The sequence below is a fragment of the Pristiophorus japonicus genome, chromosome 6 (assembly GCF_044704955.1).
Source record: "Pristiophorus japonicus isolate sPriJap1 chromosome 6, sPriJap1.hap1, whole genome shotgun sequence".
In the NCBI taxonomy this organism is placed as follows: Eukaryota; Metazoa; Chordata; class Chondrichthyes; family Pristiophoridae; genus Pristiophorus; species Pristiophorus japonicus.
The window spans coordinates 140,596,028-140,618,646 of NC_091982.1; the positions used below are offsets into that span (position 1 = coordinate 140,596,028).

The 22,619-nt window shown below is 43.2% G+C and overlaps 1 protein-coding gene across 1 annotated transcript in view; it reads right to left on the reverse strand.

Moving 5' to 3' along the window:
* Positions 1–4,767: 4,767 nt before the first annotated feature.
* ryk (receptor like tyrosine kinase) overlaps positions 4,768–22,619 on the reverse strand; it is a 316,752-nt gene continuing 298,900 nt past the window's right edge. The window contains exons 14-15 of the mRNA XM_070884019.1: positions 10,735–10,871; positions 4,768–5,793 (exon numbers count right to left, since the gene is read on the reverse strand). Coding sequence (XP_070740120.1) covers positions 5,682–5,793; positions 10,735–10,871 — 249 coding nt within the window. The 3' untranslated portion in view covers positions 4,768–5,681. The remainder of the gene's footprint in view (positions 5,794–10,734; positions 10,872–22,619) is intronic.

Here is a 22,619-nt window from a genome sequence, read left to right on the forward strand (position 1 = left end):
TCTACAACTAAAGCCATACTGGATGGAATCTGAAGGAGTACCGTAAGTCATCATTGAAGAATTCATTGCCCTAAAGGTTTAAAGAATAACTTCTAAGAAATAAAATGATTTACCTTGTGGAATCTACATTCTTTGAATACTATGCATCCTCCACACACACACAGGTGTGTAGTTTGGCTTTAAAGGTTCTGGGTACGAGTGTGAAGCAAATACATAACTTCATGGTGCAAGTAGGGAGCCAAGTTGAAAGATAAAGTGCCCCAACACTGCCGGTAGGTGGTGCCATATGCAAGTCGCTCAGTGATGCACTGTGCACAGGCTCAGCAACTGCACCATTCCGTTGGTTCATTTTGTGTACACATTAAATCGATCGCGCCAACCCTCTTCTCGATCTTCCTCGCTGCCATGCTCCACCTCATAGTCAACACGCTCCCCGCTGGAGTGGAACTAAACTACAGAACCAGTGGGCACCTGTTCAACCTTTGGCTTCTCCAGGCCAGGTCCCAACCTCTCTCGTTGAGCTATAGTACGCCGACGATGCCTGCGTCTGCGCACAGAGGCTGAACTCCAGAACATAGTTAACGTATTTACTGAGGCGTATGAATGCTCGGGCCTTACGCTAAACATCAGTAAGACCCTGCCACACAACATTCCCCCACGCTCCAGTCATCAAGATCCACGGCGCAGCCCTGGACCATTTCCCATACCTCGGGAGCCTCTTATCAACATTGACGACGAGATTCAACACCGCCTCCAGTGTGTCAGTGCACCCTTCGGCCGTCTGAGGAAAAGTGTGTTCGAAGACCAGGCCCTCAAATCTGCCACCAAACTCATGGTCTACAGGGCTGTAGTAATACCCACCCTCCTGTATGGCTCAGAGACATGGAGCATATACAGTAGACACCTCAAGTTGCTGGAGAAATACCACCAACGATGTCTCCGCAAGATCCTACAAATCCTCTGGGAGGACAGACGCACCAATATTAGCATCCTCGACCAGGCTAACATCCCCAGCATTGAAGCACTGACCACACTGGATCAGCTCCGTTGGGCAGGCCACATTGTCTGCATGCCTGACATGAGACTCCCAAAGCAAGCATTGTACTCGGAACTCCTTCATGGCAAACGAGCCAAAGGTGGGCAGAGGAAACATTTCAAGGACACCGTCAAAGCCTCCCTGATAAAGTGCAACACCCCCACTGACACCTGGGAATCCCTGGTCAAAGACCATCCTAAGCAGAGTAAATGCATCCGGGAGGGCGCTGAGCACCTCGAGTCTCATCGCCAAGAGCATGCAGAAAACAAGCATAGGCAGCGGAATGAGTGTGAAGAACTAAATGCGAACCAGTAAAACTCTGGATTATAGGGAAATGTATATGGAAATCTGTATTCCCAGGAAAAGGACATTGCCCAACTTTCAGGCCAGCAAAGCCCGCCACAGATCAGAAATATCGGAGCTGCTGGGAGAGATAAACAGACCAACATGGGGACTTCTGCTTCTCAAGAATGTTGTAACCCCTAAATGGATCTTTCACTTGAGAGAATGAACTGTGAACATCTGTCGCAATGTTGTCTACCCAGCTAAATGCAGAGGAGACCGACTGACCTTGTTATCCACACATCAGCATACTAGCATGGATGAATCTTGACAATAAGCGCAGGAATAATTTCTCCCATACCGGTTGGTATTTTTGAACCTCAATGTTGACTGTCACATACATACTGACTTACCTTGTACTATGGTCTGAAAAGTTCCAAAGCCAGGCTTACTGTTCTTGGCTCCAATCACTTCATTCATCAGGTTGACTGCTCTGTTGTCTGTCCCCTTGCCCAGAATTCAGTTCCTTTGGAGCTAGGGCTCCATGCTGTCTGTTGACCAACTGTGGGGAAGGCTGTTTAGAGGGGATCAGCTGAAATGGTTGCATTAAAAAAGGTGGGGTGGGGGGGTAAGGAATTACAAACATCCATGCTATCATTAGAATATAAATTCTAGGAACAGTAGCACAGTGGTTATGTTACTGGACCAGTAACCTGAAGACCAGGATTAATGATCCAAGACACATGCCATGAGTTCAAATCCCACCGTGGCAGCTGTGAAATATAAATTCAGATAATTAAATAAATCTCGAATAAAAAGCTAGTATCAAGTGTCACTAGATTGTTTCCTGGGATGAGAGGGTCCCCCTATGAGGAGATTGAGCCTATACTCTCTGGAGTTTAGAAAAGAGAGGTGATCTCATTGAAATATTTAAGATTCTGAGGGGGATTGACAGGGTAGATGCCGAGAGGTTGTTTCCCCTGGCTGGAGAGCCTAGAACTAGGGGGCACAGTCTCAGGATAAGGGGTCAGCCTTTTAAGACTGAGATGAAGAGGAATTTCTTCACTCAGAGGGTTGAGAATCTTCAGAATTCTCTACCCGAGGTTGTGGATGCAGAATCATTGAGGATATTCAAGGCTAAGATGGATAGATTTTTGAACTCATGGGGAATCGAGGAATATGAGATCAGGCGGGTAAGTGGAGTTGAGGTTTAAGATCAGCCATGATCTTATTGAATGGCGGAGCAGGCTCGAGGGGCTTAATGGCCTATTCCTGCTTCTAATTCTTATGTTCTAATGTAATGGTAACGACTAATCTAATGGATTGTCGCAAAAACCCAACTGGTTCACTATTGTCCTTCAGGGAAGGAAATCTGCCACCCTTATCCAGTCTGGCCTATGTGATTCCAGACCCATAGCAATGTGTTTGACTCTAAACTTCTCTCTGAAATGGCCTAGCAAGCCACTCAGTTGTAACAAACTGCTAGGAAAAACAAGAATAAAAAAACTGGATGGACCACCTGCCATCGACTTAGGTACCGGACTCGGACATGAAAAGGCACCAAGCCCAGACAACCCAGTCCTCTGGGAACTTGTGCCACAATTGGGAGCGCTGTCAAGGAACAGCCTGATATAGTCATGCTCACAGAATCTACCTTTCAGCCAATGTTCCAGACTCCTCAATCACCATCCCTGGGTATGTCCTATCTCACCGACAAGTCAGGCAATGACCATCTCCAACAAGTGAGAGTCTAGCCACCTTCCCATGATATTCAACGGCATTAACATCGCCGAATCCCCCCACAATTAACATCCTGGGGGTCACCATTGACCAGAAACTTAACTGGACCAGCCACATAAATACTGTGGCTACAAGAGCAGGTCAAAGGCTGGGTGTTCTGAGGCGAGTGACTCCCCAAAGCTTTTCCACTATCGACAATTGTGATGGAATACTGCCCGCTTGCCTGGATGAGTGCAACTCCAACAACACTCAGGAAGCTTGACACCATCCATGACAAAGCAGTCCATTTGATTGGCACTCCATCCACCATTGGCATCACATTCACTCCCTCCACCACCGGCGCACCGTGGCTCAGTGTGTATCATCTACAAGATGCACTGCAGCAATTCTTCGATAGCACCTCTCAAACACGTGATCCCTGCCGCCGAAAATCACAGTGGGGGATTCGGCGATGGTACTCCGGTTGAATGTCAAAGGGAGGTAGCTAGACTTTCTCTTGTTTGAGATGGTCATTGCCTGGCATTTGTGTGGCACGAATGTTACTTGCCACTCATCATGTTTAGTATGTATGTGATTGTGTGTTGTAGTTTCACCAGGTTGGCACCTCACTTTTAGGTTAAGCCTGGTGCTGCTCCTGCACTCCTCATTGAACCAGGGTTGAACCCCTGGCTTGATGGTAATGGTAGAGTGAGGTATATGTTGGGTCATGATGTTACAATTTTGCTGCTGCTGATGGCCCACTGTGCCTCATGGATGCCCAGTTTTGAGCTGTTATATCTGTTCTGTATCTATCCCATTTAGCACAGTGGTAGTGCCACACAACACGATGGAAGACAGGACTTTGTCTCCACAAGGACTTAAAAAAAAGCTATTCTAAAAGTCAAATCAACATTTGTAGCTTTAGCAGATACCTTTTGCATGCTCTGAATTTGATGGTTTTTCACTAGCAGATGTGCACGGAACTAGACGTCCTCCATTTTGGTTTTGAGGCTTGTAAATTATGGAATCCAATGGTCCATTGATAAATTTGTAGCATCGGTCACAACAGTGGATTATGCCATAACACAACTAAGTTAACTACAGCCACTGCCACCTTTTGGGCATATGGCTAGGCTTCAAAACCTCCAGCAACATCTGAAGCATTGGTACCAATGGCACCGATGTGTCCAGATCCTGAATTTACCCTACAGTGAAGACACTTGCATAAGAAGCTTAAGCTTGAAGTAAATGTCACATGTACATTTTCACATATCAACACATTAAAAGATTTTAAAGGGAAGCCATCCCTTGCATTCCTAACTAACTGCTGTATTTGTGGGGTACAAAATTGAAAAGTACATTCCTTCAGTAGAACTGAAATAATATTTCAGTGGTTGTAATTTCATATTGGATTGAGCCTTTAGCAATTGCGAAAGCACATCATAAGTTACACAATACTGGGTTTAGACAACAAAGTTTGAGTTGAGATATGGACAGTCACAGTGCAATTGAACAGCACTAATTGATTTTATAAGCAGTCTTGCCAAACTCCTCGCTCAATGACAATGGTGCAGCTGCCCACAACTGTTTAGCTCATGGTATATTTCAGTTGATCAATTTTCAGTATTCAAAACAGGTGAGACTGAATTATTATAAAACCAGTTATATTTGTTCAGTAAAGTAGCTGTTTAAATACTACCACTGAATCAAGATTATAACATACACGAATATTCAGAAAGATTTTTCTGCTTTATTAATCATATCCTCTGCATTTTACATTGTACAAAGATGAACACCAGTTGACAACTAGAAATAGGAGACAAATGAATTATTCAAAAATATATACAAGGTTTGGATTTACAAAGCAAGATCTTGAACCCAGTTATCCCAACCGCCTCGTACCGTGGAACAGAAGGTTTCCATACTGAAGGTCAAAGGTGAATCATGTTAGAGGATTGCCACTTGTAATTGGTTAGACAGAAAAGGGTACTTTACTGTGGCAGGAAGTGCTAAAATGCGAAATACACCCTATGTACCTAGTTTTGAGACGAGTGAAAAGCTGCATGTGCAGTTGCCAAGGAACTCCCTCCTCCAGTCCAACTCAGTCCGCTATATGAAAGGAAACAGACCGCTTGCTTTGAAGTGCACGGAGGCTTAGGAATTACACAAGACACAGGAAAGAACCTGGATTCCGATTACCGCTGAGAATGAACCAAAGTTTTGCTGAAGCAGTGAACCATTTGGGGAATTGCTCGGTCGTGTCGAAAAGCAGCAGCAGACATTCAAAAGACTTGTCAAAATGTGTTTCACAAACAATTTTTAAAATCTAGCTCCCAGTGAGATACAGGCAACAGGAGCTAAGGCATGGAGTGCAAAGTCCGACTGACACCTGCCCTTTCAGTCCATTAAACTTGGTTGCTCCAGGAACCCCAACCAGATATGAAGCTAACTAATAGTCTTAGGTAAACATGAGGTGTGTTATAAAATACCAGAACTCACATTATCAAGATATTTTACAGAACGAACTATGAAAGCATTTCAAGGCACTCTGTTTCAAGCAAAATATTTCCCCTGTTTAGTTAAATTTCTATTATTAATTCTGCTCTTAGTGTTGAAGGCTTCAGGTGCGACCGAAGCCTTGATTTCAGACATAGGCCCCTAAGGCTGCATGAAATTCAGTCAGGCACTGCACCAGCTGCTGGAACTTTGGTCTCTCCTCCCGATCCAAGGCCCAACAGCACGCCATCACTGCAAACCTGAACAAAATACAAAACACGGTTTTAAACCACAGCACCACATATATAACGGGACAGACAGCAATCATTGATCAGAGATATAACAGGACATCAATCACTGGTCAGAGATATAACGGGACATCGATCACTGGTCAAATATATAACGGGACATCAATCACTGGTCAGAGATATAACGGGACATCAATCACTGGTCAGAGATATAACGGGACATCAATCACTGGTCAGAGATATAACGGGACATCAATCAGTTATCAGAGATATAACGGGACAGCAATCATTGATCAGAGATATAACGGGACATCAATCACTGGTCAGAGATATAACGGGACATCAATCACTGGTCAGAGATATAACTGGACATCAATCAGTGATCAGAGATATAACGGGACAGCAATCATTGATCAGAGATATAACGGGACAGACAGTGATCATTGATCAGAGATATAACGGGACAGACAGCGATCATTGATCAGAGATATAACGAGACAGACAGCGATCATTGATCAGAGATATAACGGGACAGACAGCAATCATTGATCAGAGATATAACGGGACAGCGATCATTGATCAGAGATATAACGAGACATCAATTATTGATCAGAGATATAGCGGGACAGACAGCGATCATTGATCAGAGATATAACGGGACAGATAGCGATCATTGATCAGAGATATAACGGGACAGATAGCAATCATTGATCAGAGATATAACGGGACAGACAGCAATCATTGATCAGAGATATAACGGGACATCAATTATTGATCAGAGATATAACGGGACAGATAGCGATCATTGATCAGAAATATAACGGGACAGATAGCGATCATTGATCAGAGATATAACGGGACAGACAGCAATCATTGATCAGAGATATAACGGGACATCAATCATTGATCAGAGATATAACGGGACAGCAATCATTGATCAGAGATATAACGGGACAGACAGCAATCATTGATCAGAGGTATAACGAGACAGACATCAATCATTGATCAGAGATATAACGGGACAGACAGCGATCATTGATCAGAGATATAACGGGACCGCAATCATTGTGATCAGAGATATAACAGGACAGCAATCATTGATTAGAGATATAACGAGACAGACAGCGATCATTGTTCAGAGATATAACGGGACAGACAGCAATCATTGATCAGATATATAACGGGACACAATCATTGTGATCAGAGATATAACGGGACAGACAGCAATCATTGATCAGAGATATAACGGGACAGCAATCATTGTGATCAGAGATATAACGAGACAGACAGCGATCATTGATCAGATATAACGGGACAGCAATCATTGTGATCAGAGATATAACGGGACAGACAGCGATCATTGATCAGAGATATAACGGGACATCAATCATTGATCAGAGATATAACGGGACATCAATCATTGATCAGAGATATAACGGGACAGACAGCAATCATTGATCAGAGATATAACGGGACAGACAGCAATCATTGATCAGAGATATAACGGGACAGACAGCGATCATTGATCAGAGATATAACGGGACAGCAATCAGTGATCAGAGATATAACGGGACAGCAATCATTGATCAGATATATAAAAGGACAGACAGCGATCATTGATCAGAGATATAACGGGACAGCAATCATTGATCAGATATATAACGGGACAGACAGCAATCATTGATCAGAGATATAACGGGACAGACAACGATCATTGATCAGATATATAACAGGACAGACAACGATCATTGATCAGATATATAACGCTGTCTTGTTGGGAGCAACTGCTTAGTCACTATCACATGATACCCCACTTGGTCAATGTGCCTTCCAGAATTCTCCCGGCCCAGAACTGCTTCTTATTTTAATCACAAATACACTTCATAGCTGAATCTGAGTTCTGAACCATAAAGGAAACAGTTTGGACACATTTTATTTGTGGCAAGATTACTATTGATTACAACTAGCTGATATTTATGACACACCAAAGCTCCACCCACCAGCTTGAATTGAGCAGTAAACATTAGATTGAGCAAGAGCTCTTCTCTGCTGCCTTTCAACATCTCCAGCCACATTCGGAGTCAATGGACTGCTTCACCTTTTAAACATGCTCATGATCACAAAGCAATTGGAATCAATTATTATGCATTCCTTTTTTCAAACATGCTCCTTTGTCAAAATTATTTCACATCATTTGCTTTTTTTTGTCGAGGTTATCAGTGACCATTTTGTGTTCAGCTAAAAGGAAATGTTGCTTTTAAAGCATTTAAACCCTTTCATGCTCTGGACACCTGGCCATACACTTTGAAGAGGGATCAATTATTAAGCATGGTGAATTTCCAATGTTGTACATGACATTTTCTCAACAGTAATGATGAGCAAACAGGTGGTTACCAATGTTCAGGGAAGTTTTGGTGGAAATTTGATTAAACGTTTTAAATAATTGCAGTGAGAAGTGTTTCTAGATAAACGATAGCATTACACAATTTCAAGATGCAATCAGCAATACTGTAATAGACTATTTTATTTGTTTTAAAGAATACAAGGAGAACTCCGAGCATCTCTTTCCTCTCATGGTATGACCAAGATTGTAACTTGCACAAGTTGGATTGGTGACCTATCGGAGATGAGGAGGAATTTCTTCTCTCAGAGGGGCGAGAATCTTTGGAATTCTCGACCTCAGAGAGCAGTTGAGGGCTGGGTCAATGGGGCCGAAATTGATCAAAGGCAAGTTCCGCCCATTGACCGTCGAAATAACTGCTAAGATCCTACATAAGAAATAGGAGCAGGAGTAGGCCATACGGCCCCTCGAACCTGTTCCGCCATTCAATAAGATCATGGCTGATCCGATCATGGGCTCAGTTCCACTTCCCTGCCCGCTCCCCTTATCGTTTAAGAAACTGTCTATCTCTGTCTTAAATTTATTCAATGTCCCAGCTTCCACAGCTCTCTGAGGCAGCGAATTCCACAGATTTATAACCCTCAGAAGAAATTTCTCCTCATCTCACTTTTAAATGGGCGGTTCATTATTCTAAGATCATGCCCCCTAGTTCGAGTCTCCCCCATCAGTAGAAACATTCTCTCTGCATCCACCTTGTCAAGCCCCCTCATAATCTTATACGTTTCGATAAGATCACCTCTCATTCTATTGAATTCCAATGAGTAGAGGCTACTCAACCTTTCCTCATAAGTCAACCCCCTCATCTCTGGAATCAACCTAGTGAACCTTCTCTGAACTGCCTCCAAAGCAAGTATATCCTTTCGTAAATACGGAAACCAAAACTGCACGCAGTATTCCAGGTGCGGCCTCACCAATATCCTGCATAACTGTAGCAAGACTTCTCTGCTTTTATACTCCATCTCCTTTGCAATAAAGGCCAAGATTCCATTGGCCTTCCTGATCACTTGCGGTACCTGCATACTAACCTTTTGTGTTTCATGCACAAGTAACCCCAGGTCCCGCTGTACTGCAGCACTTTGCAATCTTTCTCTATTTAAATAATAACTTGCTCTTTGTTTTTTTTTTGCCAAAGTGCACGACCTCACACTTTCCAACATTATACTCCATCTGCCAAATTTTTGCCACTCACAGCCTTTATGTCCTTTTGCATATTTTTTTGTGTCCTCACACATTGCTTTTCCTCCCATCTTTGCATCATCAACAAACTTGGCTACATTACACTTGGTCCCTTCTTCCAAGTCGTTAATATAGATTGTAAATAGTTGGGGTTCCAGCACTGATTCCCGCGGTACCCCACTAGCTACTGATTGCCAACCCGAGAACTAACCATTTATTCCGACTCTCTGTTTTCTGTTTGCTAGCCAAACCTCGATTCTATGCTAATATATTACCCCCACCCCCGTGAACTTTTAACTTGTGGAATAACCTTTTATGAGGCACCTTGTCAAATGCCTTCTGGAAGTCGAAACACACCACATCCACTGGTTCCCCTTTATCCACCCTCTTCATTACATCCTCAATGAATTCCAGCAAATTTGTCAAACATGACTTCACCTTCATAAATCCATGCTGACTCTGCCTGACCGAATTATGCTTTTCCAAATGTCCTGCTACTGCTTCTTTAATAATGGACTCCAACATTTTCCCAACCACAGATGTTAGGCTAACTGGTCTATAGTGCCCTGCTTTTCTGATGGTACTTTGGGCGGAAGTTTGGTCAAAAAAGGAAAAAAGCGCCCGGTGGCAAAAATGGGTGGGATTCTGTGCGGCAAATGTAATCCTGGAGAAAGTTATACCGAGGATGGAGTCGGGCCCGAGGAGGAGGGGATCGCACAAAAAAAATGTTCAAAAAATAAACAATAAAACATCACAAAACCCTCAGAGGACCCTTTCACACAAAATCGCTGCAAAAGAAGTAAAGAAAAAAAATCTCACTTACCTTTTCTTGCAGGTCTTCATACTTACGTCCAGGTAAGACCTGCTACCATGCGGCGGTCTTTTCTCCTGCAGGAGCAGAGGTCCGCTCGGATGAATCTCGAGCGGGAGCACTTTTTTCGGTGTTGCGCGCGGCACACGCTCCCCAGCGGTCCTTCAAAACTGCCGGCGCGAGGGCCTCACCAATTTCCCACCGATTGGAGAGCGGCGGAAAAAACGAGAGGACCATCAATTTCGGCCCCATTGAATATATTTAAGGTGGAGATAGACAGATTTCTGAATAATAGGGGAGTCAAGGGTTATAGGAGAGCGGGCAGGGAAAGTGGAGTTGAGGCCAAGATCAGATTAGACTCGAGAGGCCAATGGCCTACTTCTGCTTCTATTTCTTATGTTATCATATCTGTGAAATGTGTTAAGTCAGCACAGTGCTGCATCGCCCCATTATTAACCTGGAGGATTGGTTTACCCAAATGCAGCTGCACCAAACAGTTCTATAGTTATAAGTGAGATCTACACCAAGTAAAATACAGTGCCTCCTCATGGTTACAGTAACTTACAGTTCATCTGGGCAGTTGATTGGCTGGGCTATTCTGTATCCATCCTTAAGATAAGCAGCCATCTCAAAAGGATCGATGTCGACATATGGAGTCTGTCCCAGAGTCATTAGTTCCCACAGCGTAACTCCAAATGCCCACTTCAAAGAAGAAAAACAGATATTAGGACGTTGTGTACCAGGAGTCTCTGGTGAGAGGTTACAGGATCACTGCTGTATTTGTTCAGAGAGCAGATTTTTGGAGTGAGGGATGATAAATTGCTAATTTATGAAAAGAGCAGAGCTCCTAATACTGACCCCCTGGGGAATCCCATTGTAATCATAGAATCATAGAAATTTACAGCACTGAAGGAGGCCATTTGGCCCATAGTGTCTTCGCTGGCCGACAAAGAGTTACCCAGCCTAATCCCACCTTCCAGCTCTTGGTCTGTAGTCCTGTAGGTTACGGCACTTCAAGTGCACATCCAAGTACTTTTTAAATCTGCCTCTACCACCCTTTCAGGCAGTGAGTTCCACACCCCCACCACCCTCTGGGTGAAGAAATTTCCCCTTATATCTCCTCTAAACCTCCCACCAATTACTTTAAATCTACGCCCCCTGGTTGTTGACCCCTCTGCTAATGGAAATTATCCACTCTATCCAAGGAAAAGAAACCCAGCCTATGCAGTAATCTTGCTACCAGTCTGAAAAACAACCATTCATCGCTGCTCTCTGCTTAGCCAATTTCATATCCACACTGACACTGCCCATTAATCCTGCTAACTAGTCTATTTGTAGAGTGTGAAAAAAAATCAGCCAAGTTCCCAAAACAGGAGCAGGCCTCTCAGAAAATATTTCCAGATTTACAACTGCATATAGACAATTTTAGAATTAGCGATATATTCAGAATTATTAACTTTGTTATGGTTTTCTTATACCATAAATGTTACTTTTACCAGTAAATTTTCAGTGGGGACATTGCAAATTGCTGGCTCAAACCAACTTCATAAGCTTTTCGGAATGATTTGATCAGCTGCTTCCCACCCTTTGGTAATTCCGGATTGGGATTTCCTGCTATTTTCCGCTAAGGACTCAGCTTTTAAAAATGTAAGCATTTGATTTCTTAGTTTTGCTACTATTCCTTCCACATTGTCACTTACTGACTGAATCAAGCTGGTTTTGATTCATTCACATATAGGTATATATAGCTGACTGGTGATTTAGCAGAAAATAAAATCATATTTCAGCTAATCACTAATACATGCCCTACAGATTTGTGATGCCCTAACGAATTAAGTTATCGAAGAATGATTCCTTAAGGGTAACATTTTCAATTGTGACAACCTTGAAAGCATGATTCAAATGATGTGCGCTAGATGCAACACTTTAAATATAAACACAGATATATTTAATATAAAAGGTTTAAAATGGTTTGCACAATATTAGCTACCTAACCCATGGAATACAAATACAATTTCTATCAGCTCTACTTTTAAAAGTTTTTTCGGATGAGAAAAATAGTCAATTATGATCAGCATCACTGGAAATGAGAACATCTTGGCCACTGATTTACAGTGACTGACTAAGAAAATGTAAATATTGCATTAATCAAAAATACACAGGTGGTAATTAAATTTTCCAAATGTAATTCATTAGTTTATATCTGAAAAACTAATTCAATGAGGTGTGTATGTGCATGTCTGACAGCTGTTAACAATGAGAACAATTGCATTTTCTAACTGCCAACAATACAAGCTGATAATCAGACTCTTCCTACAATCTAGTAATGAGGCTTGTTCTTTTCTTTTCTTTAAATGAAGTTAACTACAATGAGGAACTGCAGTGTACCTCGACCCCTAATGAACTTTGACGTTTATAAAGCAGAATACACAAGCTGCAAGAGATGTGTAATCGGCAGTATCTTTTACACATAGCCCTGTCTGCTTTAAAACGAAACACAATCTTTCAAAACAATCTCTATATATATTGTTACCCGATTAAAGATTTTGAAATTCGCCCTCGAGCTTATTTGAAATAATTTTGATAATCTTTTGAGCAAAGACTGCTAGAAGCTAAATAAAAATATTTAATGTATAAAGCTGACTGAATTACTGATGAAATCCTGATATATTAGGCGTTTAACCGTACATGTTTAGACTCGAGTCAGAAAGTACAGCTGCATTCTGAATTAGATACAGTTAATGGAGTGTGCAAACACTGGAGAACATTAATCGTTCAAGGGTCACAGTGGTAGCAATGGAGAGGTAGATTACTATTGTGAAAATGGAAAAAAAGTCTTGGCAGCACAATGGATTTGGAAAAGGAAATAAGGTCAGCATCAAGTAGCACGCCAACTTAGACTGAGGAAGTAGTGGGGGATTGGCAGAGTCACAAAGGAGCTGATAGGATAGCTTCTGTTTTGCTTTTGCTAAACTGAAGAAAATTTTAATCTGTCAAAGACTTAATGTTGATTCGACAATTAGAAAGTCAAATTGTAGCTAAGGCATCGAGAGGGGATTTTAGGTGGAATGATAAAGCTCATCAACATCAGAGTACATATGGAAATATACATGGGGTCAGCTTCCACATGCACACGACAACAAAATCAACTTGCATTTATATAGTACACTTAACGTAGTAAAACATTCTAAGGTGTTTCACAGGAGCATTATCAAACAACATTTTGAGCGATACATTGCTTGTGATGTCAGGCTGTTTGATCGATATCCAGTCTTGGATGAGCCACAATTTCTTCCAGTTATACATTAGGAACACCAAAGCAATCGCCTTCAGCCCCCACTGCAAACCCTGCATATTCCACCAATTTCATGCCCCCTCGCAGACCAGCCCGTTTGCAACCGTGGCATCCTATAAGATCCCAAGCGGAGCATCCAACCCCATAAACTCTCCAGCAAACACTGCCTACTTCCACCTCTAACATTGCCCGACCCTGTGCCGACTGCAGCCCATCTGCTGCTGAAGCCCTTATCATTCACCACACCCCCAACTTTTGCAGCTCATTTAAAAATCTGATGCCTGTTTGTTATCCCGCATCAAGCTCTGCTCACCCATCACCACTGTCCTTGTCCCCAATCCCCCATGCCTCCAATGTAAAACCCTTCATGGCCTCATCCTCTTCCACTCTAACTTCCTTCTACGCTCGAACCAACACCACTCCACCCCCCCCCCCCCCCACCCCGCTGCCCCCCTTGAGCTGCCATTCTTCTGACTCTGGCCGCTTACGCAGCTTCCCTTCCTTTGCCCCACTCTTGGCAGCTGTGCCTTAAGCTCTCTAGTCCCCATGCTCTGGAAATGCCTCCCTAAACCTTTCTGCAACTCTATCCCGCTTTGCTCCATCAAGACCGTCTTTGATAAAGTGCCACATAATAGTCTTGTTAGCAAGAGTGAAGTGCACAGGGTTAAAAGGACAGTGGCAGCGTGGATACAAAATTGATTAGGAAACACAAGAGCAGCCACGAACAGTTAGGGTTAGGGACTGGAGGGAAGTATACACTGGTGTCCCCCAGTAGTTGGTATTAGGACGACTGCTATTTTTCATATACATCAATGGCTTGGGTACACGGCATAATTTCAAAGATTGTAGAGGACACAAATCTTGGAAATGTAGTAAACAGTGAGGACAGTAACAGGCATAAGGAGGAAAAAGACAGACTGGTGAAATGGGCAGACAAATGGCAGATGAAATTTAATACCAAGAAGTGTGAAGTGATGCATTTTGTAAGAAAAAAAATGAGGAGGGGCAATATCACCTAAATAGTATAATTTTAAAAGGAGTGCAGGAACAGAGGGACCTGGGGTTTAACATACACAAATCTTTGAAGGTGGCAAGACAAGTTGGTAAGACTGTTTAAAAAAAGCATACGGGACTATTGGCTTTATGAATAAAGGCATTGAGCGAAATAGCAAGGAAATTATAGCAAATATTCATAAATCACTGGTTCGACCTGCAGTAGTGTGTTCAATTCTGGGCACCACATTTTAGGAAGGATATCATGGCCTCAGAGAGCACGCAGAGATTTACCAGATAATACCAGGGATGAGGGTCTTCAGTGAGGTGGAGAGACTGAAGAGACATAGAAATTAGGTGCAGGAGTAGGCCATTCGGCCCTTCGAGCCTGCATCACCATTCAATAAGATCATGGCTGATCATGCAACTTCAGTACCCCATTCCTGCTTTCTCTCCACACCCCTTGATCCCTTTAGCTGTAAGGTCCACATCTAACTCCCTCTTGACTATATCTAATGAACTGGCCTCAACAACTCTCTGTGGCAGAGAATTCCACTGGTTCACAACTCTGAGTGAAGAAGTTTCTCCTCATCTCGATCCTAAATGGCTTACCCGTTATCCTTAGACTGTGACCTTTAGTTCTGGACTTCCTCAACATCGGGAACATTCTTCCTGCATCTAACCTGTCCAATCCCATCAAAATTTTATGTTTCTATGAGATCCCCTCTCACTCTTCTAAATTCCAGTGAATATAAGCCTTGTCGATTCAGTCTTTCTTCATATGTCAGTCCTGCCATCCTGGGAATCAGTCCGGTGAACCTTCGCTGCATTCCCTCAATAGCAAGAATGTCCTTCCTCGGATTAGGAGACCAAAACTGTACACAATATTCAAGGTTTGACCTCACCAAGGCCCTGTACAACTGCAGTAAGACCTCCTTGCTACTATACTCAAATCCTCTCGCTATGAAGGCCAACATGCCATTTGCCTTCTTCACCGCCTGCTATAACTGCATGCCAACTTTCAATGGCTGATGTACCATGACACCCAGGTCTCGTTGCACCTCCCCTTTTCCTAATCTGTCACCATTTAGTTAATATTCTGCCTCCCTGTTTTTGCCACCAAAGTGGATAACCTCACATTTGCCATGTATTTGCCCACTCACCTAACCTATCCAAGTCACCCTGCAGCCTCTTAGCGTCCTCCTCATAGCTCACACCGCCACTCAGCTTAGTGTCATCTGCAAACTTGGAGATATTACATTCAATTCCTTCGTCCAAATCATTAATGTATATTGTAAATAGCTGGGGGCCCAGCACTGAACCTTGCGGTACCCCACTAGTCACTGCCTACCATTCTGAAAAGGACCCATTTTTTCCTACTCTTTGCTTCCTGTCTGCCAACCAGTTCTCTATCCACATCAATATATTACCCCCAATACCAGGTTCTTTAATTTTGCACACTAATCTCTTGTGTGGGACCTTGTCAAAAGCCTTTTGAAAGTCCAAATACACCACATCCACTGGTTCTCCCTTGTCCACTCTACTAGTTACATCCTCAAAAAATTCTAGATTTGTCAAGCATGATTTCCCTTTCATAAATCCATGCTGACTTGGACCGATCCTGTCACTGCTTTCCAAATGCGCTGCTATTACGTCTTTAATAATTGATTCCAACATTTTCCCCACTACCGATGTCTGGCTAACCGGTCTATAATTCCGTTTTCTCTCTCGCTCCTTTTTTAAAAAGTGGGGTTACATTAGCTACCCTCCAGTCCATAGGAACTGATCCAGAGTCTATAGAATGTTGGAAAATCACCACCAATGCCATTGTCCACTATTTCTAGGGCCACTTCCTTAAGTACTCTGGGATGCAGACTATCAGGTCCTGGGGATTTATCGGCCTTCAATCCCATCAATTTCTCTAACACCATTTTCTGACTAATAAGGATTTCCTTCAGTTCCTCCTTCTCGCTAGACCCTCGGTCCTCTAGTATTTCCAGAAGGTTATTTGTGTCTTCCTTAGTGAAGACAGAACCAAAGTATTTGTTGAATTGGTCTGCCATTTCTTTGTTCCCCATTATAAATTCACCTGATTTTGACTGCAAGGAACCTACATTTGTCTTCACTAATCGTTTTCTCTTCACATATCTATAGAAGCTTTTGCAGTCAGTTTTTGTGTTCTCTGCAAGCTTCCTCTCATACTCTATTTCCCCCCTCCTAATTAAACTCTTTGTCCTCCTCTGCTGAATTCTAAATTTCTCCCAGTCCTCAGGTTTACTGCTTTTCTGGCCAATTTATATGACTCTTCCTTGGATTTAACACTATCCCTAATTTCACTTGTTAGCCACAGTTGAGCCACCTTCCCCGTTTTATTTTTATGCCAGACAGGGATGTACAATTGTTGAAGTTCATCCATGTGATCTTTAAATGTCTGCCATTGCCTATCCACCGTCAACCCTTTAAGTATCATTCGCCAGTCTATCCTAGACAATTCATGTCTCATACCATCAAAGTTACCTTTCCTTAAGTTCAGGACCCTAGTCTCTGAATTAACTATGTCACTCCATCTTAATAAAGAATTCTACCATATTATGGTCACTCTTCCCAGGAGCCTCGCACAACAAGATTGCTAATTAATCCTCTCTCATTACACAACACCCAGTTTAGGATGGTCTGCTCTCTAGTTGGTTCCTCGGCATATTGGTCTAGAAAACCATCCCTTATACACTCCAGGAAATCCTCCTCCACCGTGTTGCTACCAGTTTTGTTAGCCCAATCTATATGCAAATTAAAGTCACCCATGATAACTGCTGTATCTTTATTGCACGCATCCCTAACTTCCTGTTTGATGCCATCCCCAATCTCACTACCACTATTTGGTGGGCTGTACACAACTCCCACGAGCGTTTTCTGCCCTTTGGTGTTCCGCAGCTCTACCCATACAGATTCAACATCATCCAAGTTAATGTCCTTCCTTACTATTGCGTTAATCTCCTCTTTCACCAGCAACACCAACCCACCTCCTTTTTCTTTCTGTCTATCCTTCCTGAATATTTAATACCCCTGGATGTTGAGTTCCCAGCCTTGGTCACCCTGGAGCCATGTCTCCGTAATCCCAATTACATCATATCCGTTAACAGCTATCTGCGCAGTTAATTCATGCACCTTATTACGAATGCTCCTCGCATTGAGACACAGAGCCTTCATGCTTGTTTTTTTTTTTAAATTCTTTGTCCTTTTAGAATTATGTTGTAATATGGCTCCTTTTTGATTTCTGCCTTCGATTTCTCTGCCCTCCACCTTTCCTTATCTCCTTTCTGCCTTTTGCTTCTGCCCCCATTTTACTTCCATCTGTCTCCCTGCATAGGTTCCCATCCCCCTGCCATATCAGTTTAAACCCTCCCCAACAGCACAAGCAAACACTCCCCCTAGAACATTGGTTCCGGTCCTGCCCAGGTGTAGACCGTCCGGTTTGTACTGGTCCCACCTCCCCCAGAACCATTTCCAATGTCCCAGGAATTTGAATCCCTCCTTCTTGCACCATTCCTCAAGCCATGTATTCATCTTAAACTATCCTGCTATTTCTACTCTGACTAGCACGTGGCACTGGTAGCAATCCTGAGATTACTACCTTTGAGGTCCTACTTTTTAATTTAACGCTTAGCTCCCTAAATGCAGCTTGTAGGACCTCATCCCGTTTTTTTACATACATTATTGATACCTATATGCAACACGACAACTGGCTGTTCACCCTCCCCCTCCAAAATGCCCTGCAGCCGCTCCTTGACATCCTTGACCCTTGCACCAGGGAGTCAACATACCATCCTGGAGTCTCGATTGTGGTCGCAGAAACACCGATCTATTCCCCTTACAATAGAATTCCCTACCACTATAGCTCTCCCACTCTTTTTCCTGCCCTTCTGCCACCCATGGTGCCATGAACTTGGCTGCTGCTACCTTCCCCTGATGAGTCATCTCCCCCAACAGTACCCAAAACGGTGCATCTGTTTTGGAGGGAGATGACCGCAGGGTACCCCTGCACTACCTTCCTTCCACTGCTCTGCCTGATGGTCACCCATTCCCTATCTGCCCGAGTAACCTTTACCTGCGGTGTGACCAACTCACTAAACGTGCTATTGACAACATCCTCAGCATCGCGGATGCTCCAGAGTGAGTCCATGCGCAGCTCCAGTGCCGCAATGCGGTCTGTCAGGAACTGCACACATAGTAGTCAGGGACACTGGAAGCGTCCCTGATTTCCCACACAGCACAGGAGGAGCATGACACGGGTCTGGGCTCTCCTGCCATGACTTAACCCTTAAATTAACTTAATTTGGCAACAATGACAAGGTTTCTTATTGCTAAGGAAATAAAAAAGAAAAGAAAAGACTGAGATTGTTCTCTTTGTAGCAGAGAAGGTTAAGGGAAAATTGAAGAGAGATTTTCAAAATTATGTGTTTTTATAGAGGGGGAGAAACCGTTTCCACTGGCAAGAGGGTCGGTAAACAGATTTAAGATATTGGGCAAAAAACCCAGGGGAAATGAGAAAGTTTTTATGTAGAGAGTTATCATCATCTGAATGCACTGCCTGAAAGGGTGTTGTAAGCAAATTCAATAGTAACTTTCAAAAGGGATGGGGAAAAATCTGCTGGGCTATGGGGAAAGGGCATGGGAGTAGGACTAAATTGCACAGCTGTTTCAAAGTGCAGGCGCGATGGGCCGAATGGTCTGCTTCGGTGCTGGATGATTCAGCAGTGGCAGATTTATACAATTTCTGAAGGGAACACAAGCATTGCTCATCAGATACATTTCCTACTTCCCAGAAAAATGATGATGTTTGATACTTCACTTGGCGTATTTGACAGTACTTTTGAGGCTATTTAATTCTGTAATTTAAGACCAGATCGTACTGTGTCTTTATTGTTCTCAACCTGCATGCTTAATCTGATGCTGCATGTCAAGTGTGAGGTGACATGCAATATTTTCACTCTTCTAGTTTGAGTGTCATGCAAGGTCATGCCTAAACATCTGACCGCATTTGTCTGAGACGAATAACAGAGAAATGGAGTGTGTTTTGAATATAGTTTAACAGTGAATGTCATTAAACTGGTCTCAGTCACACAGCCTTGTCTCCAAGGCTATGGTTTGAATAATGATTTACTCAAGGCTCTTGCATTTATCTATATATTTAAAATCTTGTGTATAACATGCACTTCTTTCTTATATGCATTACACTTCAGCGTGCCAGCTCTACTCAGTTGGTAGCACTTGGTTCTGAGTCGGAAGGTTATGGGTTTGTTTCACAATGGACTTAAGCACATAATCTAGGCTGGTACTTCAGTGCAGCACTGAGGGAGTGATGCATTTGTTGGAGGAGTCGTTGTTCAGATGAGACGTTAAGCCGAGGCCCCATCTCAGGTAAACCTAAAACATTCCATTGCACGATTTGAAGAGGAGCAGGGAAGTTGTCCAGGTGCCTGGGCCAATATTTAGCCTTCAATCAATATCACTGAAAATAGAATATCTGGTCACAATGAGCCAAATGGCCTCCTGTGTCGTAATTTTTCTGTGATTCTACGATCATTTATTTGCTATATGTGGACCTTGTTGTGCACAAATTAGCGACTGCATTTATCAACAGTGCTTCACTTCAAAAGTAATCGATTGGTTGTAAAGTGCTCTGAGACATCCAGAGAACGTAATAAGGTTTACACACATTGGGTCACTGAGTCACTCTCCATTAGTGTGGAACTGACCTGAGAGGAGAGCACAGAAATGATGGAAACTGATGTAATACTCACATGTGTATAAAATGAAGTATGAAATATAGGCCAATCCAACTATTGCCAATAAAACAAGGGCACTATCTCTGTAAAATGTGCTCATTTGTTTATGAACATAGATAGTGCAAAACACAAAATTTGCCAAAACTGATGGCATCATTTCAAACACAACATGCATTCTCTCAAAAAAAAACATCCTTAGGAAGTATCTCCCAGCTTTGTATACTTGAGAGATTTTAAGAAATATGTAAACTATAAAAACTCCCGCATATGGCACAAACTTCCTGGGCATGGATCCCTTACACCCCGAGTCACATTCTATAATGGAAAACATGTAGATAAACATTTCATAATGTAGAAACCATATGTCAACTTTCACCAGCAAGCTTTGGTGAACCAAGTTAACATTTTCATCAACACTTTATTAATAACTGAAATTTCAATGACCAAAATATGGTTTTAAACAAAATAATTTAAAATAAGAGACTGGGGGATGGGGGCTCGGGAGGAGAAGGAGATTGGTGACTCGGATTAAGATGGAGACTGGAGAATGGGGCTCTGGGAGAGGGGGAGTCTGGAACTGTGAGAGGGGGAGGCTGGAACTGTGAGAGGGGGAGACTGGAACTGTGAGAGGGGGAGACTGGAACTGTGAGAGGGGGAGACTGGAACTGTGAGAGGGGGAGACTGGAACTGTGAGAGGGGGAGACTGGAACTGTGAGAGGGGGAGACTGGAACTGTGAGAGGGGGAGACTGGAACTGTGAGAGGGGGAGACTGGAACTGTGAGAGGGGGAGACTGGAACGGTGAGAGGGGGAGACTGGAACGGTGAGAGGGGGAGACTGGAACGGTGAGAGGGGGAGACTGGAACGGTGAGAGGGGGAGACTGGAACGGTGAGAGGGGGAGACTGGAACGGTGAGAGGGGGAGACTGGAACGGTGAGAGGGGGAGACTGGAACGGTGAGAGGGGGAGACTGGAACGGTGAGAGGGGGAGACTGGAACGGTGAGAGGGGGAGACTGGAACGGTGAGAGGGGGAGACTGGAACGGTGAGAGGGGGAGACTGGAACGGTGAGAGGGGGAGACTGGAACGGTGAGAGGGGGAGACTGGGGGCCGGTGTTAATGCTCCACATGAGTCTTCTCCAACCTTACTTCATTTTCCTTGATCAGCATATCCTTCTATTCTAATCTCCCTCATATACTTATATAGCTTCTCCTTAAAGGTATCCAATTAAAAACAAGGGCATACAAAGTGGCAAAAACTAGTGGGAGGGCAGAAGATTGGGAAGCTTTTAAAAGCCAGTAAAGAATGACAAAAAAAATGATTAAGAAAGGGAAGATGAAAGTGAACTAGCACAAAATATGAAAACAGATAGCAAGAGTTTCTACAGGTATATAAAAAGGAAAAGAGTGGCAAAAGTAAATGTTGGTCCCTTAGAGGATGAGACCAGGGAATTAGTAATGGGGAACATGGAGATGGCAGTCTTTACAGTAGAGATCACAAATCATATCACAACAGTGGATAGTCAAGGGGCTATGGGAAGGGGGGTGGGGGAGGAACGCAACAATAACTAAGGAGGTGGTACTCAGTAAGATAATGGGACTAAAGGTGGATAAATCTCCTGGACCTGATGGCTTGCATCCTAGGGTCTTAAGACAAGTAGCAGCAGGGATAGTGGATGCATTGGTTGTAATTTACCTAAATTCCCTGGATTCTGGGGAGGTCCCAGCAGATTGGAAAACTGCAAATGTAACGCCTCTATTTAAAAAAGGCAGACAAAAAGCAGCAAACTACAGATCAGTTAGCCTGACATCTGTGGTTGGGAAAATGTTGGAGTCCATTATTAAAGAAGCAATAGCAGGATATTTGGAAAAGCATAATTCGGTCAGGCAGAGTCAGCATGGATTTATGAAGGGGAAGTCACGTTTGACAAATTTGCTGGAATTCTTTGAGGATGTAACGAACAGGGTGGATAAAGAGGAACCAGTGGATGTAGTATTTTGGATTTCCAGAAGGCATTTGACAAGGTGCCACATAAAAGGTTACTGCACAAGATAAAAGTTCACGGGGTTGGGGGTTATATATTAGCATGGATAGAGGATTGGCTAACTAACAGAAAACAGAGAGTCGGGATAAATGGCTCATTCTCGGGTTGGCAATCAGTAACTACTGGGGTGCCACAGGGATCAGTGCTGGGACCCCAACTATTTACAATTTATATCAACGACTTGGAAGAAAGGACTGAGTGTAACGTAACCAAGTTTGCTGATGATACAAGGATGGGATGAAAAGCAATGTGTGAGGACACAAAAAATCAGGAATAGGTCAGACAAGCTAAGCGAGTGGACAAAAATTTGGTAGATGGAATATAATGTTGGAAAG